The 25496-nt window shown below is 43.0% G+C and overlaps 1 protein-coding gene across 2 annotated transcripts; it reads right to left on the bottom strand.

Annotated features, from left to right (window-relative positions):
- Positions 1-394: 394 nt before the first annotated feature.
- arhgef2a (Rho guanine nucleotide exchange factor (GEF) 2a) lies at positions 395-24055 on the bottom strand. 2 transcript variants are annotated; one of them, XM_027028595.3, is made up of 22 exons: positions 23787-24054; positions 19627-19789; positions 17938-18005; positions 16873-16939; positions 16609-16738; positions 16112-16221; positions 15737-15880; positions 15102-15352; positions 14495-14620; positions 13672-13789; positions 12432-12680; positions 12129-12205; positions 11636-11811; positions 11456-11523; positions 11171-11359; positions 10869-10967; positions 9721-9770; positions 9415-9456; positions 8635-8685; positions 8141-8452; positions 4086-4272; positions 395-1788 (listed from the first exon to the last, which is right to left on the bottom strand). In XM_027028595.3, the coding sequence occupies exons 1-22, from the start codon at positions 23847-23849 to the stop codon at positions 1718-1720; spliced, it is 2811 nt and encodes a 936-aa protein (XP_026884396.2). In that variant the 5' UTR covers positions 23850-24054; the 3' UTR covers positions 395-1717. The 2 variants fall into 2 exon arrangements, with proteins under 2 accessions (XP_026884396.2, XP_035385138.1); XM_035529245.2 differs by lacking the exon at positions 8635-8685 and having other exon boundaries at positions 23787-24055.
- Between the last annotated feature and the right edge of the window lie 1441 nt (positions 24056-25496).

A 25496-nucleotide genomic window follows, 5' to 3' on the forward strand; every position in this document is an offset into this window, starting at 1 on the left:
CATTCCCTTCCATGGGTGTGTGTATATGTGTGTGTGTGTGTGTGTGTGTGTGTGTGTGTGTATATATAAAATAAAATAAAATGTGCATTTGAATGTGCAAGTCAGAATATGAGTGTGTGTGGTACTGCCGCACCGAATTTGAATTTGTCACTTAAATATGAAGATATAAAGACTGATTAAAGGATTATGGGGTATGCCACTCAACTCTCATGGTCTCTCTTTCTCTGTGTCTGTGTGGGTGTGTGTGCGCGCGCGCATGTATGAGAAAGAAAAACAGGTGAGGAACAGTTAAATCCAACATTGACTAGGTTGTTAAACATTACTGTGATTTTCATGATAACCTGACTGAACGCAATCATGCTATTAACAAATAAAGATACGGTGAGAGAACAAGCCATTTATAGGTGAATTGTATTTATCCAATAGTACAACATCTTTAATTCTGAAATATGTAACAATATTTTTTGAGTTATAATAGTTTTTTAAAAATATTTAATCATGTCAATATTTCTTCAGTTTCTATACAAACTCTTTCATTTGTAGGTAAATAGATACATTGTGCTTACTTTCAAAATAGGAAGAATCTGTCTACAAACTGACAATTCCTGCATTTTCTTCCTGAAATCACATTTTAAGATAGATTATCTATTCTGATGCAGACCAAGCAGCAAATTATACAATTGGAAACTCAAAGTCAAACATTTGAACCAGCACAGAATACAAGAAAAAACCCTGAAATAACCATGGAAGTAAATCAGCAAGGGTTTTGACAATGAGGTCATTTTAGCAAATAATTCTTGTATATACAAGCTAAAAATAGCAAATGAAATGTAAACATATGAATGCGCCTGTGTTCAGGGTGTAAAACGACCAGCAAAATATCTACACCGTAGTGAGTCCTTATGCCTCTGGACAGCTGTAACTCCATTAGTGTATGGAAACGTGTGCTTTTCCTCACTGCAAACAGGTTTGCATTTTTTGTTTTGTACTTTAAGTGCAGTACATACGTTTGGTTCAAGGATCTGTTGCATTTGTTCCTGCCCCTTGTATGTTTTTCTTGAAAATGTTTGAAAGCTTGTCAACCTTTCTACTTTAGTGAAAGAAGAATAAATAAATTGAATGAGCAATGAAAAAACATTACATTTCAGTTCCTACAGCAAAATGTTTGTGACACACAAGACTTTCACCATTACTGAAGAGTGAGGTCTAGATGTGGCAGAAATCACAACCTCTGAGACAGTGCATGGTCACTATGCCTTTACTTGGTACATGCTGAAACTTCGGTTCATTCCGTTCCATTAGCAAATATCAGGTTTGGCTGCTTTGTGTGTTCGTATGATAGCACTGTACATTTCATGCAATATGAAGTGTATAGTTTCATCATATGTCCCGTCACTCTTACAAGCCTGTTGTCAATCATACTTCTCTGACAGTCTTATCGGTCCCCACTCACGTCAAAATGCCAAAAAACTGTATTCCAAAGAAACAAACAAATGTCAAATAATACAAAGTCAAATATTGTCACAGAAGAGCTATTAAAAAAAGAAAATCACTTGACAATCAAATATACATATGATTAATGTAATATCAATAGCTATAGGTTCTTCCTTTGGAAATTGGAGGAAGACTTGCTCATGTCTTGTGGTTCAGCAGATTTTGGACAGGTCTATTAAGATAGACCAAAGGCAACTTCCAAGTTGCAGGTGTAGGCAGACCATCAGCAGTGCGAGACGTCTCGCTCCCGGGATTCTGAGGCTGACTCGCCCTCCTCTGGAATGTCTTGCAGATCTGGATGGGGTTCGAAATGAGAAATTAGACTGCTGAAGACCGAACGTGTGTGACAAATAAATGTTCCCCAGATTAAAAACCATCTGATGTTCACGAGGCACTGCTGTTAGAACAAGGAAAGAGAATGTGGCTAGTACAAAAGAACGCTAGGCTTTATTTTTATGGACCTAACTTGAGAGTCTCACAGAACACACACGCACACACACACACACACGCGCGCACACACGCACCCGCGCACACACGCATGCCCACGTACGTAACAGCATGCCTGCCAACACAGGCATCCATATGCAAACACGGTGAAATACCTGAAATGGCAGCCAGAGTGCTGTAGCACATTCAACAACACCAGCCTCCCTATGAAACATGAGCACGCTTGTCCCCGCAAATGTACAAAAATCTGCCGTATTGCCGTCTTGCTCACACTCAGTCCCCAGAAAGTATGGTGCAGAATGTGGGCTGGCACATAGATGAGCACGATTTCTGAGACCGCTCGCTGTATTAAATGCTGTGTTGCAAATACTCTGACCAAATCCATATCGGTTACATAACCATGCATGTAGGCTGCAGTAAGTGTTACGGGAGGCTAAAGTTTAGCGCATCAGATGGAGCCTTAAACGGGCCTTAACCAAAACCACAATACACTGAAACATATACAGGTAGATCAACGCATATATGATAGTGGTGGACTTCATAATCACAAGAGGTTTAAGGAAGGATTTAGGATTTAATGACAAGAAAAATATTAAACAACTGGAAAAATCCATTACTTGGTGCACATGTTTAATAACGGACTCTTACTAATTGGTCTCTAAAGCTTTCTTTATGAAACATAGTGTGTTCTAGAGGCATCAACAAGGATCACAATATGCTCAGAAATGCATAAAATAACAAATTATCATGCTGACATAAGCGTGTCACCCACATTTACTGACGTATGTTTTTTATTTACAATTTTCAAGATTCAAGAATTAACTGACTTGGTTTGTGTCCTTAGTGCACCAACTCAGACACTTTCCTCAGCAGTATGTTTCTAGGTCAGTATGATGTAGAAGCAGTGGATAAATCCACTATGTTACATGAATTTCTGAATTAATTTATACTGTTAATTCTTGATAGAATATATTTTGCTCTCACGCTCTGCTATAACACTAATATTACGCTCTGCAATACTGGGCATATGAATACTCTAGACAGAGAAACATTGGGTTTGTGATTTGTCAAGGGTTCAGAAATGCTAGCTAGCCCAGAAACCCCCGAGATCAGCTAATAATTGGCTTATGTAGGTCAAGCAAGAATTATAGTTTCCATTGAAATAAATGTCATGTTGAGATAAACATTACAAGTTCAAAAGCTGACATTGCAAGTCCCACCACTGCCAAGTTCCCACTGTTTGGCCCCTGAGTAAAGCCTTTAACCCTCAGTTAAAATTGTTCAGTCAAAATTGTAAGTTGCTTTGAATAAACACATCAGTTAAATGGCATAAATGTTTGGGTTTTTTTCCCCACACATGTTCCTGAGATGCCTAAATGCTCACTGGTAAATAGCTGAAGAAAAAACTATTCCTGAGTTTATCTTGTTTCCCTGCCTGTGCGAAACATCTTAGCCAGGTAAGAGGGAAACCAGACATATACTCTTTATATGTACTAAGAGAAAATTAATCGGTCTCAGGACACATACAGACATTATATTCTATTTATAGTCATCATATATATTAATGCTCTTTTGATTTAAAAGATTAATTGTTGTTGCATGCACGTCTAGAGCACACTAGTATCTTTTGACTTCATATAAACTTAGCAAATCATCTAAAGCCACCATCTGATCTCAGGAGCATTTGTACACAAAATGTGCATTCACATGCACAGCAATTACAGTAAGCCATGGGAAATCCATTTGATAATCATGGTTGTGATACTGTACGATAGTAGATGGATTATGACTAATAACAATAATAAAACTGACATGCTTTTTGATGCGACACAACATCTTCAATTATAGGCTGCGTGCGATGAGTCACATTGGGGTAAAAGGAGGGGTAATCTCATCACTCAAACCATTAACTTCCACTGTGTTTCAGAGCTGTAGGGGCTATGGAGATGTGCTATTTTTGCGATACACCAGTGTGCTCAGTGTAGTTGTTTAAATGTTGTTTAAATTACAAACTCTAATATAACCAATAAACCAGATTAGAAACAGATATAAGTCAGATGTCCTAAAATACCCTTTTAAGATCTACTGACATGCTTCTGAAACATCAGGTCCAAATCCTGTTTCTCAGTCACCCTAGTACTGACCTCTCGGGCTTTCTGAACGAGGGGACACCTTCAAATCGTCGTCATCATCGTCGTCATCATCAGAGATCACATCTACATCTATGTCGCTGCCGTCCTGCGGGCAGTCTGATTGGTCCATAGATGCCTGGCTAGCCAGTGGTGTGTCCGTGTTTAGGTCAGTCTCGCTCTCTTTGCGATGGGAAGGGGCCTGGAGGTTAAAGACATACAGGGAAGTTAAAAGTCCTGTCAATTTACCAGGCATTACAAGAGAAATGTGGCTTTGGAAAAAACATTAGATTTTAAATCCTGAATGCATCTAGGGGCTCCAAATTAACCCTAAACTAACACTCCCCAAACTAACCCTAACTAACCCTAAACTAACCCTCCAAAAAACTAACCCCTACAATATGAAGATGCAGATGTGAACAGAACAGGCTAACAAACCATTGCAGGCTAGTGTCATACCGCCCAATCCCCCATAACACTACACTACCCAGCAGCCTGTCCATCACCCGGCCAACGCCTCAGAGACGCTCAGACCGATCGTTGTCCCCGGAATATTGAATTCACCTGTGTGTTCAGAGGATTTTTGTATTTAAGCCTGAGCGCAAGACATTGTGAACTATTGCCTCTAGACTCTCTGAGCATACTCAGCATTATTTTTGACCATCTTCCTGTGTACCGTACCCTGATTTTGTATTCCTTGTAGATTTTTGCCTGCCCCCATTTTTGGATTTACTGCCTGGATTTGGATTGTTCTTCTGGACCCTGGATTATTCTGCTACCACTGAATTGAACACAAAAGCTCCCGTTTTATATCTACAATTCTGCCTGGCCCGTCACAGCTAGTCTAAATTTTATATTCCGTCATGAAACATTACCAAATTTAAAATATGTAAAAGGGGAAACCCTTTCATTGACTGTTTACTTTGAGTTTACTTTTTCTTTTTTTTTTTTTTAACTTTAGTTCCTCCCGCACTCCTTGGTGCATTGGCCAACAAGCGCTCTCCAACGGGTCCTATCGGCTGCAGCGTCTCTGGCTTCGTCCAATGAGCGTATGTCAATAATTTTTAAGTCAGCGATGAAGGTTGATCTCCAGGTGGTTTTGGGTCGGCCTTGCTTTCGCTTTCCTCCTGTCGGTGTCCAATGTACAGCTGCCTTTGAGATGCATTTGTCTGGAAGACGTAGGAGATGACCAGCGAGGCGCATTCTGCGTTTGGTGATGATTTCTTCCAGCTTCCGCAATCCACTCCATTGAAGAACTTCCTCATTGGTAATTCTGTCCTTATACGAGATACCCAATATTCGGCGGAGGCACCGTTGATGGAAAACGTTTAGTTTCTGGGCGATCCTCTTTGTGTTCCTTCAGGTTTCACTGGCGTAAATGGCGGTTGGGATGATGATCGTGGAGTATAGACGCATTTTGATTCCTGTATTGATTGTTGTTGAGGACCAGAAGCGGCATTCTGAGCCACTGTCATTATTGGATACTATGCTGCCGAGATATGTGAACTCGTCGATGTCCTCCACCGTTTGCTGCCCAATAGTTATCTGCCCCTTGGTTTGACGATTCACCCGCATGACCTTGGTTTTGTCTGTGTTAATGCGCAAGCCAACCTTTTCCGCTTCGCCCTCAAGGCATGTTGTCATGGATTGTAGAGCCGGTTTTGTATTCGCTAGCAAGGCAATGTCGTCTGCGAAATCGAGATCAGTGAGATGAGATCCATTTGTCCAAGGGATTCCAGTCACTGGGCTCATCATCACCTTTTTCATGACGTAGTCGACTGTGAGCGAAAAGAGAATTGGCGACAGGATACATCCTTGCTTGACTCCGGTTTCAATGTTAAAGAAGTCTGTGTAGCCATCGTCTGTCCTGACGCAGCAGCTAGAGCTGATATATAGGTTCTGGAAGATGTTGACAAACCGTTGTGGAATGCCGTAGGCTCGTAACATTTTCCACAAGGAGCCCCTGTGGATGCTATCAAAAGCCTTTTTGAAGTCGATAAAGTTGATGAGCAGGGGGCGCTGGAATTCGATGCACTGTTCGATGATATTACGAAGCATGTAAATCTGCTCACTGCACGATCGGCCCGCTCTGAATCCGGCTTGCTCTTCCCGGAGAATTTCGTCCACTGCTTGTTGTAGGCGCCGTAATAGAACGCTGCAGAAGACTTTCCCAGGAACCAAAAAGAGTGTAATGCCCCGCCAATTGTTGCAGTCGACGGTATTGCCTTTCTTGGGGAGTTTAACGATTACTCCTTTCCTCCAGTCACTTGGGACCCACTGATCTTGCCAGCACTTATTGAACAGCACTGTGAGGGTGTTTATAATTGCGTCTCCACTGTGCTTTAGCATTTCCGGTGCTATCTCGTCTAGGCCGGGTGCTTTGTTGGCTTTGAGTGTTCGAATAGCCACCTTAGTTTCCTCGATAGTGATTAGATCAAGATTAACTATCAAAGTCATAGGTGTTGGCAGGGGTGGGCTGGTTTAAGGTTTCCTTGAAGTGTTCTACCTAGCGCGCGTCTTGTTCTTCTCTGGTGAGTAGAAACACCCCGTCCTTGTTTTTGATGGGTGCACTTGAGTTGCTCCATGCCCCAGTCAACTCTCGTACAATGCGGTACAGCGTCTTATTGTCATTCTTGCTAGCCGCCTTATGTGCTTCGGCTCCTTTGCATTCCAACCATGCCTTCTTGTCAGATTTGCAGCTTCGTTTGACTGCCCTATCCAGTTGCCGATATCGCTCTGCTGTGGTTTCCTTGTCAGGGTCAGCTTTTGCCTGTTCGCGTACGCATTTTGCGATTTTCCTTTCGTCAATCAGGCTCCAAGTCTGTGTCCCGCGTCGGCGACCCACTGTTTCCTTTACCGTTTCTATGACTGCTTGTTTGAATGCCATCCAGTATTCATCGATGTCGCCCGCATCTTGGAGTAGCTCGAACCGATTTCTCGACTCCAGTTGGAATTGTTGGACCGTGGCAGGTTCTTTCAGCTTCTCCACAGCGTAAGGACGTTGTCGTTGCTTTTGTTCTCTCTGTTTAAGCCGTAACCGGATTGAGGATCGTATGAGATAATGGTCTGATCCAACGTCCGCTCCGCGATAGGCTCTGACGTCCAACAGTGCTGAACGCCATCGCCGAGAGATACAGATAAAGTCAATTTCATTGTATGTGGCTCCATCCGGCGATCGCCAGGTTTTCTTATGGATGTTTTTGTGTCGAAAGTATGTGTTACCAATGCAGAAATTGTTCATATTGCTAAAGGATAGAAGTCATTCACCATTATCGTTGGTCTGTCGCCCCGAACTGTGTGGACCAATGACGTTTTCTAAGCCACGACGGTCGTCGGTAATTTGCGCATTGAAATCACCGATGAGAAATTTAACGTCATGGGTCGGGATTTCATCAATGGTGTCTTGTAGCAGTCCGTAGAACGTATCCTTCTGATCGTCATCGGAGTCTTCAGTTGGAGCGTATACTTGGATGATGGAAGTTTTAGCATGTCTTGATTGAAATCGTGCCGTGATGATGCGATTGTTGACAGGTTTCCATCCAAGCAGTGCACATGATGCCTTTTTACTAAGCACCAATCCGACAACATGAATATGGTGCTCCTCATGTCCTGAATACAGGACTGACTTTGAGTTTACAGGGGAAAGAAAACTGTTTGCATTATGGAATTACTTCTTTGAACTGGCCATTAAGGAAGTACAGGTTTTGAAGAAAGAGCCATGTCAGAATCTATTAGGCACATGGGAGCTACTAATGGTCTACTGATTTGGCACCTTACCACACAAATGGCAAACTGCTGCAGAAAGGTAATAACCCAGATTAATTTTAAGGCTGAATTAAAAAAAAAAAACATCCAATAGCGAATTATTGGCACTCATATTTAGTCCTAAACTAGGCTTAACCTATGTCTAGGAAACCAGTTCTCAATCTCAACATAAGCTTGCATCTTTCAATTAAATCAATAATAAATATAAAAGCTTAAATTATTTCTACTGTGGTCTACACATGTAACCACCTTTATATTTGTCTTATACCTATTGTTTGAAAAGTTTAAATAACTCGGTCTGATACCTGTGAGGTTGCAGTTCCCGTACTTTCCCCCAGGGCAGTGCTGCTGGACTTCAGGTCTCTTAATTGTTTCTCGAGTTGGACTCTTGCCTTTTCGCTGTCCTTCAGCCTGCATTCTGCCACTCTCAGGCGGACAAGCTCCTCCTGGAGGAGACTGTGCTGCCTCTGTAGCAGGGCTAGCTCACCGACCGAGCCCACTTCGCCGACTCCATCGCGGGACAGTGAGCGTGTGGTCCTGGTCCCACACGCTGCCAGGGACATGGAGGTCTCATGTAGGTAGAATTCTAAGACCGAGTCCTGCCGAATCACTGCGCCCTGGGAACAGATGGACTTGTGAGCCATTCCGAGGTGATAACTGGCTACTTTAACTCTGCAATACTGTGGCGTCTCCTCAAGGAAAGGAATGCAGAACACAGCAGTTTGCATTATGTGAAAGCATAAATTAGATTCTGAATCAAACTTGAATCAGACTCGATGGCTGTGGGTTAGAGTCTGACCTGCAGAGCGTGGAGTTGAGCACTGAGATTCACCAACCTCTGGGATACCTCCTAAAACATGATCCATAAAACTCAGGAACAAATTTAACTTGCAGGTACCAGTCAAATCAGTTTATTAGTGATTATACATATTTTTAACCTGTATAACCATTTATTAATTATTAATGTGTTTTTTGTTTTTTTTTTTAATATAAGTAGTAATCTTAAGTTAACCGCAATAAAAAATTGTGATAGATCCAATGAAAAACCAAGTGGATTTAAAGCTAATATCACTTAAAAACTTACATCATGTGATTTCGTGTCAGAATTATGAATTAAACACTTGAAACTGCCTTTAAACAAAAAGGTGACTACTCTCAGGAATCTAAGGTTAAAAAACAATATACTACATTCTTAAAAGACAGCACACTGCATTTTTAAATGACAACACACAACAATATTTGATTTAGCAATAATTTCTCCCTTTCTTCTGTATATTTTGACATACAAGTTAAACATAACACTGAAATTGGATATATAGTAAAACTATCTGAAAACCAGTTTCCAGCAAATGTGTACAAATGTGTGTCTGCTACAGTGCACACACTGCAAGTCAAGGTCTGACTGCATTAAGACCATGTGCGTCTCTCATATAATTTGCATGTAAATAACTGAACAGGGGTACCCCAGGCTTGGTCTTTTAAAGTACTCTGGAGTCTGGGCTTGTGCACTTTAGTATTCATGTTTCCTTTTGTGATTCAAAATGTGATTCAAAACAGAATCACATAGCTGATTCTGTACCTCACTCGGTGTCCTGTCCTCCATTTCATTCCCATTCCCATCCTTTAGAATTAAAGAAGCACACATACAGATGTGTCAAACACATATGATTCACTGACTCAGACATCATTATTTCAGTTGTAAAGAGGTAAAAGGAATCAATGCACAATATAAGACTGAGTAATCACAAAACGCAGAACGTCTTTTCCTTGTTTGTGGAGTTTTGTACATATTTGTAAAATATCAAAATAAGGGTAACGAATGTGGTGAAATTAAGAGTGCATATTGATAACTGCATATTCTTCAGTATTTCTGTCTAACTCTTACCTGAGAAGCTGCTGTCTCCTGGGTGCCGTTAACTAGCAGCTCTTGTCCATCTGAGGAGGAGAAATTTCTCGGAATTGTCAAAAAGCAAATTATTAGCACGGCCGGACATGTACAGATCAGCCAAATGATGTTTTTGTTAGTAGAGGGACAATCCAAAATTGTAGTCAAAACAGTACAGAAAGCAGGCAAACACAAAAGCAACAGAGTGATCGCAAACCCGTCAATACACAGGGAGTACATGAAACCAAGAATACTGCTCAGTAAGCTTAAAGGAACACAGGCAGCTAACACAGAGGACTTAAACAGAGGTAGAAAACAGGTGTTTCACATCAGTATCCTTGGAACATCGATCTCCCCTGGGGATTCTAGGAAATGTAGTGAGGAACCCCAGTGTTAAAGTCATTGGTTAGGGCTACTGGGCCAGAGTGGCTGCATGAAATATATAGCCCCTTAGAGGTAGAGACAATGACACTGCATCATACCGGTGTAAAATTACTGAACATTTATTACAATATATACAAACGTGCATATTGTTATTCCAATTTCTTTTTTAAATTCCTGTTCCTAATGCACCTGGACTAGTTAATCATAGCGTGCTGAGTGATTCAGCATTTTTGACTTTGGATAAAACCAGGTGCATTCTGGGAGGTTTTGAGGACCAGGCTGAAAACCACTCATCACTGTTACGAATATTTCACCTTTTAGGGAATATCTTTAATTTTCTGCTTTTTCACCTGTTTATGTAACCTCGGAGGTGTGGATCTGGTGAGTTGTATATGCTTTATTAATCCCTCTAAAAGGCTGCGGGATTGACGTTAGCGTGTGCCATCATGTAGAAGTTCACTTTTTGCATAAATGAAATGTAAGACCACACACAAAGGGAGTGACGTACACAGAGAGCCGGGGTTATTTTTAGCCTCAGCTGACGTCAGATAAAGTTCTAACTTGAAATGGTTAGTCTGAACATGTGACAGGTGGTTTCTTGGCTCAAGACAGCACTGTACGACTCCTTTGGAGCACAGCAGCTGCTGTTACCCAACAACGTTGGTGTTTCGACTGTTCAAAGTGTTAAAAACTCAACACAAGGTCAAGGGTTATAGGCACAGTCATTGAAATCCCACAGACTACATCAGTGCATTTATACTCACTGATAAGTAGCGCCCCTGTGTGATTGTGAAGGCCATTGAGACTGCGGGATATGGGAACTTCGAGGCAGGATCCCAACAACAGCTCGGTCAGCCTGTCCACTGTGGCGAGAGCAACAGTGATGCATCCACATACCAGCAACAAAATAAAAACACAGAAAGAAAATCACGCTTCCATGATTCATTTAGGTAACTGGACTGCGAGGACATATATAGGAAATTCAAGATTGAAAGTGGCTGGAAGAGAATAAGAAAGATTTCTGAACAGGGTAGAAAGTTTATAGGGGTATTCGTCATCCGCTCACCCTCGGAGACAGCCTGAGTGAGCAGTTGTTCCCCTCGTGGCGCCTGAGGTGTGTCGGCGCGGAACAAGTTCCTGGAGTTGGGAGGTGGCATGACCTCGTGACCTCCCATGACCTCGGCGAGGTCCGAGAACAGGGTGACGCGCTCCTGGAGCAGCTCCAGCACCTCCCTGTCCTTCTGCTGGATGTCGGCTATTGTGGGAGGGGGAGGAATGGGGGGGGGTCTGAGCCACGGGGTCGCGTTTAAAGCAGGGGAGGACGGTAAAGGACAGGGTGTAATGGACAGACCTTTCAGTCTCCGCAACAAAGCCTTATCCTCCGTTTCGATGAGTGGGAACTCCTCCCTGGAGGGACAGCTGGAACGACCAAGGAAAGGAATAGTTTTGCTTTTTTTCCACCCTTAAAACATGGATTATTGGTTATTGTGACTTCAGTGAAACCCGGATGTGTTTGTGCTAGATTGTCTACCTGCTGACAGCCAGCTGTATGTGTCGTATCCAGGTGTTTCTGTCATCTTTGGAAGCAGCATGGAGCTCGTACATCTCTGGTGGGCCGAACTCACTGCTGATGAGGAACAGTCCTCGCTCCTGGTTGGCTATGTCTCTCACCAAGAGGTGCTGCAGGGAGACCACTGCAGACTTATCCTATGGCAAACATTTAGGCAGAAAGAGGAGCGAGAGTGGAGTTGAGAAAAAAATTGTTCACTGATAATATGAGCCATGTAGATAATCCGAACTATGTGGATAATCTGAGTTGTGTGGATAATCCAAGCTATATGGAATGCTGTGATTTCAGTATAAAGTATTAAGGCTAAACTGAATGATATTAAAGATTGATATTAAAGATCCACTCATACTGAAATTCCAAAATGATGATGTGTTTGCGATGATGTGAAAAGAAGCGTAAGTGTTATTTCAGTGTGTGTCCTTTACTGAGCCTGTGTATGATACGTCTGACTCACCAAACTGGCAAATATGTATCTCTGATCTTTCTCCTGAAGGAAGACTAATATATCAGTCATTAGTAGAATTTGAATATCTGTAGGGCATGAACAGCAAGGCAAACATATTAATGTGCTAATATGCACACATGTACACATACGTACACACTCTATTGCATTTCTGTACTCGTGAAGTCAACACTAACATTGGTAACAATGCTACCAAGCAGTCTTACACCATGATTTTCACAAAAAATAAATGAAAGCAAAGCTGTAAGGCCCAGGCACACACTGAGGATGCCTCTTTCTCCCTCGCTTGCTCACCTTTGAGCCTGGAGCTGGGTGTCTTCAACAGCAGTGTGCCCTCGTAGATGAGCTGCCTGCGCAACAGCTCAGCAGGCCTGAAGAGGGCGCCAGAGCGCAGTTTGGCCTCGGCACGTGCGTCCAGCCTGGCGCGGATCTCCTGCAACCGCTGCGTGCACTCCAGTTCCATAACCTGTTGGTCCACGGCGCTCAGCAGTTCCCGTATGAGGGCCAGGGCGTGCGCCAGCCCCGCCACCTCGTCCGGGCTGTCTGCATATGGGGGAGAGCATGCGCATGCAGGGGGTCAGGCACGAGCAGCAAGAAGCGTACACAAATGGCGAGACACACACATGCACACATGACGAGGCATACACACACGATTAGGCATATACAACACACATGATGAGGCATACACACACGATCTTGCATATATACATTTTTCTCTATGCACCCCTGTTTCCTTTCCTCAGTTTGGACAGAGCACTCTCCACCATTTCACTGCGAGTTATACTGTGTATGACTATGTATGTGACGAATAAACCGAACTTGAACTTGAACAACACACATGATTAGGCATATACAACACACATGACGAGGCATACACACACGATCAGGCATATACAACACACGACGAGGCATACACACACGATTATGCATATACAACACACATGACGAGGCATACACACACGATTAGGCATATACAACACACATGACAAGGCATACGCATCGACAATGAGGCATACACACACATATATGGCGAGGCAAACACACACACACACAGGACGAGGCATACACACACAATGGGGCATACACACACACGAGGCATATAAACAGGATGTGATACTGAAACTTTAAGGCTTTGGCCCTTATTACTGTGAGACTGTGGCATTGGTACAGACAGCAACATGACTGTAGAATATGCGCTTGGTTCATATAATCAAATAACCATGGAGGGGTGGAGAGGCAGGTTTATCGGTCCATATAGGATGGCAGGCTGAAGGTAATTAACAATCACAATTTAGCTAGCAAAGACCCTGGATTGGTGATGCAGTCTCACATAATTTGCAGATCAAATTTAAGACTGACAGCACAAAGATATCTGAACCACATTCCAGGTGTGAACAAAAGTCACTGATGGTTGACCGTTGCATATATAAACATGTAACACATTTGCTGTAGCAATAGCATTCCTCTCTGCCACGCTTACGGCAGGCTTGGTGCGGCTTCTGCTATTGCCAGTGTTGCCATAACAACGACTTACCCTTGGTGTTGTCAAGGATGCGCTGGACCAGGACAGGGTATTTAGTGATGCGCTGAGTGACCAGCAGGGTGCACTCTGGGAAACCATGACGACGTAACAAAGGACCTTTGCTTACCCTCTGAGTGAGAGAGAGAGATAGAGAGGGAGAGATGAAGCGGGTTAAAAGAAAGGACGCGAGGATAAGCAATAGATGGAGAGAACGTGTGGATTACAGGAAAGCTCAGTGTGGAGTGTGGAGTGAAAAGCACGTAGATGTACAAGGTTTGTGCGATTCTGCTTTGGAACAAGGCAGAAGCTCTAGACGGCAATAGCCAAAACACACCACGCGTGACACGTGGGGACGTGAAACCCAAGAGAACCTGGTCGACGCATACACACGAACCGCTGTGCTTTAATGCATCACTTACACTCTCTCTGTCTTTACTAAAACCCCCACTGCCAGTCACCCGGAAACCGGATGATTCACGGAACTATGACACCGCCACGCGAGCAGCGAGCCTGTTGGCATGCATGCTGCCCACTCGCCTCTGTTACTGTTCTCATACTGCAGTAGCGCACACAAAAGTGCACCAGTTCACAATCTTTCCTGCGTGACCTGCGTCTGGGGGGTTATGTTAATGGGTGCATGGGCCATGCAGTCCAGATTTTATGGATAAATCACACACTCCCTGAGTCTGCTAAATTCTTCTCCCCAGATGGCCCCCAGCTGCCTTGGTTTAAGGGTGGTGCATGGCAAGTGCTACATGGGATCGTTTTCCAAAACAGCCAATGCTCGGTCTAATTTCCAGCACTTTGCTCCTCCTCGTGTGGCCTATGCTCTTACCCGTATGAAATACTGGAACCTCTTGTCTCGGGCCAGTAGCTCTTTGTACAGTTTAACAGCCTTTAAGTGTCGACTGCAGAACTCAGCATAGGCCTTCCTCATCTCATCAGCGCACTGACCTGAGAACTGAAGCGCGCGCACGCACACATACACACACACACACACACACACACACAGATGTACACGCATGCAAAGCAGCATAAGAACATAGAGTATTAGCATTTTTCCACTGACAAGCTTTTGGTCTTCCCACACAAGAGTCTTGGCACAGGACCGGATGCGAGGTCTCTCTCCCCTTCTGAAACCCGTGCATGGGAGTCAGCCCCGCCAATGGAAGTAAGCCCCGCCCATGGAAGTAAACCCCACCCATGGAAGTAAGCTCCGCCCATGGAAGTAAGCCCTGTCTATGCGCAGCTCCTCCCACTCTCCCGCAACACATAGCAAACGCAGCAGAGAGACCCTAACAGTTACACCTTGCACAACCATGCCAACACAGCCTACACATTCTCTCACATGCAGATTTTAACATTTTAAGATTGTGCTGTGTGTTGCAGCATTGATGTTCAATTCAAGCCTTCTCCACCCAACCATAGCCCAACGCACCCACCTGCTGGAGGAGGATGTCACTGAGGTGGTGGATGGCAAAGTTGCGTGTGCCGGCCTGTTGCAGGCAGTGCTGTCGTCGGGCAAGCAGCTGGGTGAGGAAGCGGGTGTGAAGCGCCAGCAGACGCTCCAGGCAGGGGAAGAGGGCGTGCACCACGCCCTGGTCCAGCCGCACCTCCTCCAGCATGCCCCGGCGGAACACACCATCCATGATCCGCAGTGTGCGCACATGGTGCAGCTCCGTCTGGATCAGCTCTGCCCCGGGGAAGTAGAGGGGTGGGTGGGGACGAGAAAGTGGGACAGAGTTGTTGGGGAGCATAGTTGGGGAGCATAGAGTGTGGGCTTGCCCCTGGATAAACAGTGTCACAGAGGACAGGGAAAAATGAAAAGCAGGAGCTAATGGCTCTTTTAAAGTGTGAGCCATTCGCAAGTACGTGAACCGAAGAGGTCATTGGAGGTTGTGTGGTCATGCAACCGATTCAACACAGGATCCAGGCGTCCAATCAGAATTCAACGCATAATACAAAAACAGGCCTTGACCATACTGATTAAACCTCTGTGGCTGTATGAAAGAGAGACCGTATAGCAGTAAGGTCTGGTTTCATAAACGGTCTCCTCCAAACGTCGCCTCTCTCTCACCGTAGATGACGTCTTGCCTCTTGATGACATCTTTGCGGTGGGCTTGTAGGTAGGCGGAGTCCACGGCCATGCTCCAGGAGTCGGCCTGAAAGTCCCGACCCTCAATCTCTAGCTCGTCCAGCATGGTGGCGTAGAAAAGCTCTCCTGCAGGGCAGAAATGGAGATCGGTTCAAATGTCAGATCTTCGTACAAGATTGTTTTAATGTAATGTTTTATTAGAGGATGGGAATAATATTATGATACATCTCAGGTAATGAAAGCGGTCACTACTGAATTTTTGGATTCCTTATCAAATCAGCCTAAACCATGTAATACCAAGTGTGTGTGTGTGTGTGTGTGTGTGTGTGTTTGTGTGTGTTTGTGTGTGTCCCCTACCCTCATCGTTTAATGATTCCATAGACATGGTCCTACTCCTGAAGTTTAGAGAGTCTGTGGATTGAGACAAGATCCTTCGTAGCCCCAAGGGAGAGTCGTCATTCAGTGTTCTGCACACAAACACACACACAAACACACACACACACACAAACATGCACATACACGTAAGGAAGCATACAAAAACACATGTAGCATATAAGAACAAACGAACGTGCGCAACCCTTAATGAAGATACAAATTCACCACTAGCACATAACGACATATACAGAAAAGGTTGATGGTGGAGATGCTGTCATTCAGATGTAGGAGGGGAGTTACATGTTTTGTTCAAATCAAAACGTGAACATGACCAAGAAAACCTTTTTTTTCCCTAACACCCACATACAGTTAAAATGTTTGGGTTTTTTTTTTGGGGGGGGGGGGGTGAGGGGGTGTATGTGTCATAGTCTGCTGTGTAACAACTCAACCAGCCAATGGTCGCGGGACAAGGCACTCACCCTGCAATATTATTGGTGGACACACTCTTGGAGAGCAGGATGGAAGACCGCCCACGGCGAGGGCCGAGCAGAGATTGGCGGAGGCTGTCGGACGGGTAGATGGCCGAGCTAGGCCGCTCTTTCAAGTGTGCTGCGGGGTCAGACGGGAACAGGGTGGGGGGTGGAGAGTGAGAAGGACAGGAACGAAAGAGGAAGAAATGTAAAAAAGGAAAGAGATAAGGCTGCGCTGGGGATGGTGATGGCTGACGGGCCGTGAACACTCACTTTTGTTCCGAAGCGTAACCGTTCCACTGTAGGCCGAGGTGTTCCGCACCAGAGCCAGCTTCTGCTGCTGTGGAAAACACGGCACAGAAACATCTGAATTAGAGACTGAAAACGAAAACAGGTAGAACTGGAGACACAGCCAAAAACATGGCGGCAGGCAGTGCAAGGACAGAATGTCGCTACGGCGATAAATTGTGTCTTTTCTGGGAATATCGCAGTTGTTATTGCAGTTGTCTCTAGATCACTGACCAACAGCAAGTTCCGCATGAAAAATTTAAACAAAGAGCCTGTAATCAACAACCATTCATGTCAAATTAAAACTGAATAGTAACATCTTTTATATATAAATATATATATATATATATATATATATATATATATATATATATATATATATATATATAAAATATATATATGTATATACGTGTGTGTGTATATATATATATATATATATATATATATATATATATATATATATATATATATATATAAAAGGTACTTCTGTTTAGCTGATGTGTTTGTTACAAAATGTTCATTAACTTGATGCTTAATGTTTCTTGATGTGTGTTAATGTGTATTGATGTGTATTGTGTATCATGAAACTTCAAATATAATTTTGCCACATCACCCATCCGTTTCGTAACCATATTTCTAAACAAATTCATAAACATAACCTGGAAGAAAAAAGATAAAAATGTCCAGACTTAATATAATGGTCCTGTTCAAAGAATATCTAGATAGAATATGGGAATATATGACACAATTCAGCATTAAAGGCAAGAAACACCAATTTTTTTTTTTGTTTGTTTTTTTGCAGAATTACGCTATTTAAAACTTCATATGGTAAAAAATATCCCATTACGACAATTAAGACAAGCTATATATTGTCACCCAATATTATCATGAAGGTTTATCCACACCAGATTACCATGGCTTTATCCACACAACCACAAGCAGAATAACCATACTTAATGATAATAACGGTATGGTGTTGCATATGACTAGTTTCCTGTGGTGTGTTTGTTAGAATTCGCTTTGGAGAAACAGCGGTGGATCTTCTCTTACCCGCTGTTTCATCTTGACACAGTTGGGCAGGGTGTCTCGGCAGCGATTGTGGATGGTGACATTGCAGGCTGGGAAAGAGAAAAGAGAAAGGACATGTGACTTCCTGTGCCTGCTGTGGTCTTCCTCTCCGTCTCAAATCACGGCTATGCACTGAAACTGCTGTTTCAGGTCTACGGGTCACTGAAAAGCTTGTGACTTTGATAACTTGGACGTGGCACACGCACTGTCTCGATTCCTCCGATAATACGTAGGCCAAGGAGGAGAGCTCTTCTATAGCGTGCAGCACGTGTGCCTTTTATGTTCAGTTCAACTTTCTAAAACTTGATTCAAAGGGTGCTCTGTATAGAATGTTGCTGTATTGTACCGATCCTTTACCTGTCTTTTACTTTTTCTTGTGTACTGTCCATACTTCGAAACCTGCTCTCCAAATTTCCCTTTTCTTTCTGAGTGAGTTCTCTCCTGAGCATATGGCCACTGCTGGGCCCTTTGTTTGACAATAGTTCCACTTCCTGTTTTGAGACTGACTGAGCAAGAAGGAGCCTTTGGGGCCGGTGGGTATTCCCTGAACCCCAAACACCTCCATTACCTATGTGACAGATCAGCCACATAAGACCACATCACAGGCTTGTCTAATTGACCCAGTATCAGTTTTGCTCTACCCGATGCCTACTGAAGTTCATGCTATGGAAAAAGCAACTGATTCAGAAACAGTCTTTATGCGTTTGCTCTGTCTGTTGCTGGGCACAGAGGCAGGAACTACATGTTCCAACACCTACACAGTGCCATCAGTACCGACACACAGACCATTTCAGCAGAGAACAGAGCTAGTGTGTGGGTCTTATCGGTACTGTCTCGCTGCAGCAAAGACCACTGATAAAATGCAGAAGTTGAGCTAAAATAAAGAACAATAGTGAAATTGAGAACAGTGGAGAGGTGAACTGGGTGACACCAAAACAGGAAAGGGTGTGTGTGTGTGTGAGTGGGTGTGTGTGAGTTTGTGTGTTTGTGTGTGCAAATGCATGTGGGTTTTTTGGGGTTTTTTGTGCAGTTTCGTGTTGGATTATGTTTCAGTACTTCAAAATTGCTCATATAACGTGAATGTAATTGTGTGTGTAAATGTCTGACAGTGGCCCATTAGAGGTCGAGGATGTGAATGTGATTGTCACCGTACGCATGTGGGCAGAGTTTGGAACAATTTCTGTACAGAAATAGTATATCTGTGTGTGTGAGTGTGTGTGTGTTCATGTACATGTATATGGATGCATGGGGAAGTGCTGGATCATTATTTCTGCCTCTCTCCCTGACAGATAAAAAGCATCTAGGACCCTAGACAGTAAGGCCCTGTGCAAGTGTATGGCACATTCAAATCTTGGCATGATAAAACACACTGCACATGGCACAAACAGTGCTACGCAGCTAGTCTTCAAGTGGTAATTTGTTAGTTAAGGCATTATGGCTGCATAAAACTGAAAGAAAAATGAAAGAAAGTAAAATACATTGTGATATGGTGTTTATTCTAATTTATTCTAAGACTTTTCTATTTTAACTCAAAAAGCCAAGATTTTGCAGAACTATCAATATTTTAGGTGTATATATGCAAAACTGTATATACAAAAGTGTGTGAGTGCGTGTATGTGTATTTGTGTGTGTGTGTGTGTGTGTGTGTGTGTGTTTGTATTTGACACTCACTGGGGCAGCTGAGGGCCTCCTTGGCCGTGATGCTCTTGTTGCAGGCAGAGCAGAGTGTGGTTCCACTCACGGTGAGGGTGTTGAACAGATGCCCATTACTGTAGCGGGCCTCTCTCTCCCTGGCCTCCCGCTCACGCTCCCTCATCCTCTCCTTCTCCTTATTCTGATCAAACAAAGCACACAGTCATGAACAACCCCACCTCCTCCCTGACCAAGTGCTTCACTTACATCTTGATTATTGTCATTATTATCATACCTACAACAATAATATGAATCCTAGCCAAAGTTCAGAACTATGGTAAATAACTTTCTTTGATAAGCATTTAAGGGGTGTTTCATAATGTGTAATCCACACACACACACACACACACACACACACACACACACAGTGATGATATCTGTGAGTTGTGCTGTATTGTGCAACAGCTCTGAATCATTTCTCATGCTCTAGACACCAACGTGTAGTCAGAGCTTACCGATGGGAAAACAGCCATTTTATAACATCAAATGTCTTTGCAACAAAAATTCTACAATCATCCAGTTCCTACAATAGTAGGATCCTATAATATTTCATACAATACTACCTGACACTTTTATCCAAAGCAAATTACAATTATGACTGAGTACAACTTGAGGGTTAAGGGCCTTGCGTAGGGGCCCAACAGCAGCTTGTTGTCAGTGGTGGGGCTTGAAGCAGCAACATTCCAATTGTAAGTCAAGTACCATAACCACTGAGCTACTACTGCCACAAAAGCCCTATAATTCCTACAATACTACAATCCTATAATGTAATCCTATACAATGTTTAAATCCAATAATATTACAATCCTATAAATAGTGATTTTCACTTTGGGGATGCCAGTCTCTCCTCAAAGCAATCTTAGATTTTGGCTAAGGTACAGTTAGAGGTATACTTTATATGACAAAATGACAGAACGGTTTACTGCCAGTATGTCCTAAGTGAGCTGCACTACATCATAAACTGTTGAATGTAAAACTGTACTCAAAAATGCTCTGAACTCACTGCATCCTTATAGCCATTGTTTACATTGTTTACAGTCTTGCACTGTAAGTGATAAATACAGTACATCATACTATGGAAAAAAACATGCAAGCATTTAACAGAAGGGAATGAAATGAGCGATCTAGGGTAGGCTCTAGATCTAGGAGCTGCTGAGATAAAAAAAATCAAAGACATCTAAAAAATAAAGGCAACCTCAGTGCAGATTTTGAGTGGAGGACTGTGTGAATGTGTCATTCGTGATGGGATATAGACAAGTTGGCCTTCCTTAAAAATCAGTGCTGTGGACAGTACATCTTAAACCTTTGCACTAAGAACATCTGTTGTCCCCCTCAGCATTACTAAGCTGAACATTCCGGCTTTCCGGATGGTTGTCTTCCTTTTTTCTCCCAAATGACAATTTAGATGCTAAACTTCTAAAAAAGTTCATCTGACTGAAAGAAATGGAATGTATTTAAAAAATGCTCTTCTTGCTCTGACCTCCACAGACAGTTATCTGGAAACGTAGGTCATGTGCTACAAACTCATAACTCCTTGCTCTCATTGGTCCTTACACCATTCACCTATCATTCTCCCCTCCAAGCCGACTATAATAGGTGTTCCACAAGAAATAACAATTCTAAAAAGAATTCCTTTATAAATAATTACTCTGTAAAGAATTCCTCTCCTTCCTTGCTTGCCACGTTTAGGCAACTAGCCTCAATGTTCACAGACATAACCAATCAATCAATCTCTCTAACCCCTACGCTTATATCACTCTCAAACACACCATCATCATGCTAGTTCCACAGCTGTGTGGCTGGAGACCTCTTGACCTTTTCAGCATTTAATGTCTGACTCTCTTTATACCTGCCACTGCTGTATACCTCGATATCCTACTAACATGCATTAGGTCACAGATTGAAACCAGTTCACCTACTCTTGGATTATTAGTTTTTTTTTTTTTTTTAATCACAGTAAACATTCTTGAGTACAGCTATGACTGATATATTTTACTTTAAGAACATGACTTTTCTAACTAAGTCAGTTGTTTAAGTTGTTTTACCATAGCAACTCTGACATTATTTACTGTTATATTTCTTAAATGTTCTTTTTTGATTGTTTGTGGAGTTTCTGTAAGGATCACTGCTATTTGTATACCCTCTCTGGAGTAACAAAATGTCTTTGCTCTGCTTTTGTTAGTTTTTAGTACTGTTCCCATACTTCCCCTTACTCTGGTAAGCTGCCTGGTGCTGTTTTGTACTAATAACCAGGAACTCAGTGACACTGAAAAGGGGGAATGAAAACACCCACAAAACACAAACAAAACAATCAGACTCATGCGGCTGTGACCCGTGTCCTTCCCCAAACCAAAGCTTGCTCCAGACATTTCCTTTTTAAAAACACAGCGTTCACAGAAGCTCATCACATCAATCAAAACCCCAAACCAGCAAAGCACCTGAGCGGGTTTTGTCCAGTCCACATCACCCATGTCTCCTCTCTTCAATCCCACCATCACGCAGTTACACACCCAACCTACAGACTGCGTGTTATACACAACATAATGCACTGTAAATTGCTGTAAATTGTTCACATTGTGAGTTAGGATTCCCAAAGGTATGCTGTTATACTGTTCTTTGTCTTAATGCACACGAACTACATGTGACTTTATATTGTATTGCAGGTTAGACTGTCAAGTGAGACAACAAATTTCATGTACAGGGTGAACAAAAAATGACTCTGACTGGAGTTGATTCAATTGGTGAGGTTTTCTCTGAACACATATTGATTTGTGTCATGACTATAAACGTATGCCATTTCTGTTAGAGAATGTCTATATCTGCATTTGTATGGCTTTTTTTTTTTTTGGTGCTGCGCCACTGTTTTGAAATACTGCACAGGAAATAGAGAGTGAGTACTTCCTCTTTCTAATCTGCAATGGTCCTAGTTAATGGTTTCCATGGGAACACAGGCATGGGGGTGGAAATGGGCAGCAAAAACTGTATAAAAAGATGTTCAGCGTGAACTGCACTGTTTGTGCATGTACGTGTGTGCTAGCAAGGAAGAGAGAGCAAGAGAGAGCAAGAGAGAGGAAGAGAGAGAGAGAGACAGAGAGAGAGATAGAGAGAGAGAGATGTGAACTGCACTGTTTGTGCATGTACATGTGTGTGTTAGAGAGAAAAAGAAACAGAGAAAGAAAAATAGGTATGTGAAAGTACAAGGTCAAAAAAGCCCCACTGAAGGTGTGATTCACCTAAAATACACTGAGACTTCAGCTCAAGTCCAGACGGCCTTTATTTCTACCGCAGTATCGACAGCTAACTGAATTGTTCCACATTGAAGTCCACACCAAAGTCTGTTTCGGCAGTGAACGTGGACTGCACAAATGCAGGGGCCGAGTCCTGAGCACCACCACCCCCAGTGTGCTAATCTGAGCTCCACATTTATCCCAGCCAACGATGGTCCAGTGGCCCAAATACACAACGTCTATAGGGAACGGCTGCTGCTTAAATAGCAGAGAAAGGATGGTGATTGTAATGCTGGGTGATGATGGCTCTCCCCTGTGACTGAGAGGGGATCTGCGGATTTATCTATAAGTTCTACACTAACCTACAGCACACACACACTACACGACGAGACAGTTTGAAGTTTCACATTACGTGCACTTGCTTGTATGTGAGTGTGCAACGGTCACGCTTTTTTGGGTCGTACAATGTGTCGCCTAGTATTTCTGTGGTAACCGCTCTTTTTGGTCCACTCTCCATGCACACACACACACACACACACACACACACACACACACACACACACACACACACACACACACACACACACACACACACACACACACTCAATAACACCTACACAGGCAAAGTAAGGTTGTTGCTGGTAAATTACAGCTGAAAATTACAGACTCCAAAGAAATTGTGTGTGATCCCACAAGGACGACCCCACAACATAGGAAGGGAACCGTTTATACTATGAGGTAAATGGCCTGTTTTAAAACCACGCTTTTCTCTATTTTTGCCCGTTTTTCGTAAACCACGCACATCCGCCTGGCTAAGATTCTGCCGGTTTGTAAGCCCAACGGTGCAACTGAACCTCCTCTTCGTGAACACAGGGGATGTTTCCATTACTAAGCAGCGTTGCCCGCACTTACCCGTAGAGTGATCTCCCTCATCCGTTCCTGGCGAAGTTTTGACAAATCCGCAACTCGGGACATTGCGAAGTGCAGTTACGTTACTACAAAGACACGTCAATTCCTGGCAAAGGCTAACAGAATATCCCAAAGAAACGTCGCGTAATTTTCTGTCCGCTATAATCACATATCTAGTCTCGCCTAACTGCTCTGCGACGCACCGTAACTTCTCTTCGAGGAACCGTTCGCTCTCCCAACAGCGCGCGATGCTTCTTGCGTACAGGAAACGCGAACGACTGCAGCGCGTGAAGGGAGCGGAACACGATTCCAAACCGCGCCCACGAAAGTTTTTTTAAATGCCGTTTTTTCTTATTCGCGAGCGCAAGTTAGTGTGTGTGTGTGTGTGTGTGTGAGAGAGAGAGAGAGAGAGAGAGAGAGAGAGAGAGAGCGAGAGAGAGAGAGAGCGAGAGCGAGCGAGCGCACGACTGTAAACACTCTGTCCACATTAACTTAACAACTCCGCCATCCGCCAAGACAAATTCTGTTTCACACTCTCATACCGACGTACAAACGCAATGGCAAATCTCTAAACCGCAGAGACACTGATGTTTCCTCAACATCAGCCCAGCAGGCAGGCAAATCAATCCGACTAACACGAGCCACACACACTTCAGGTGTTGGCAAACAATACGCACATTATTTCTTGGGCTACGCACAAGTTCAGAACCTGGACTGGCGGACATTAGGAGGAAAACCTAAACCTAAACACTGAACAAGTCTTCAGTAATCTCTCATAGCGATATTATACAGTGATGCTGGCTTCAAATCTTTCACCTGAATTCTACAGCAACCGTACCACCGCAGCACACAGTATACACCAGAAACCAGTCAAAAACCACCCTCCTGGGACACTATACTAATGAAAACAGTAATTCAGACTGCAGCACGAAATATTGATCCTGATACATAAAGTTCTTGTGTTTTGAAGTGCTGTTCCCCTAATATAACTGTACACCGAGATGCATCAATTATACTCTACTAATTCTAAAAGAGTATCCTGTATGCTAATTCCATAAAATAAGTCCAAATGAATATGTTGATAATGGTACTAAACGAAGCCACTATTTATCTGGTATGAAGATGCTATTTAAAAGCTGGAGCATTAGCAATGTTCAGAAATAGCTCTAATATCAAAACCAATCTTTCTGAATTTTGTATTTTGACAGTAGAAAAAGAAATGGCATTTTACATAAACAAATATATCTGTCTAAAACAAAACAAATTATATAAATTGTGCAGTGATTAATGGTGGCCAAATACTTTTAAAATTTAAACTTAAAAGTGTGTAGTGCAAGTATTTTTAATAGATGTGAAGGCTGCAGTACATTATGTATGTGTGCTATTCAAGAACTGCATATTGGTCATGTAGAAAGATCTTTCTGTGAAATCCACCAGCTAGCTAACTAGAGCCTCTCTCTGTTTCTCTCTCTCTTTCTCTATTCCTCTCCCTCTCTCTGAGGACAGGACAGATTGCTCTGTGGGCGGATTTCCACACAGCATTTCAGCACTTTCTTGCTCTCCCTTTCTCCTTTGCTTTGCTCATGAGTTCTTGTAATTTTACACACACACACACACACACACACACACACACACACACACACACACACACACACACACACACACACACGAACATGTACGTAAGGAATGACCCAAACATAAATAACTATTGAA

This window comes from Electrophorus electricus, chromosome 2 (assembly GCF_041902795.1).
Source record: "Electrophorus electricus isolate QZ-2024a chromosome 2, ASM4190279v1, whole genome shotgun sequence".
Taxonomy (NCBI): Eukaryota; Metazoa; Chordata; class Actinopteri; order Gymnotiformes; family Gymnotidae; genus Electrophorus; species Electrophorus electricus.

Coding starts and splice junctions, on each gene's coding strand:
- arhgef2a (XM_027028595.3), bottom strand. CDS start 23,849: ATGTCCCGAGTTGCGGATTTGTCAAAACTTCGCCAGGAACGGATGAGG. Junction 16,222..16,608: donor TCCACCAATAATATTGCAGG/GTGAGTGCCTTG, acceptor GTTTGTGTGCAG/AACACTGAATGACGACTCTC. Junction 11,524..11,635: donor ATACAGCTGGCTGTCAGCAG/GTAGACAATCTA, acceptor TGGTCGTTCCAG/CTGTCCCTCCAGGGAGGAGT.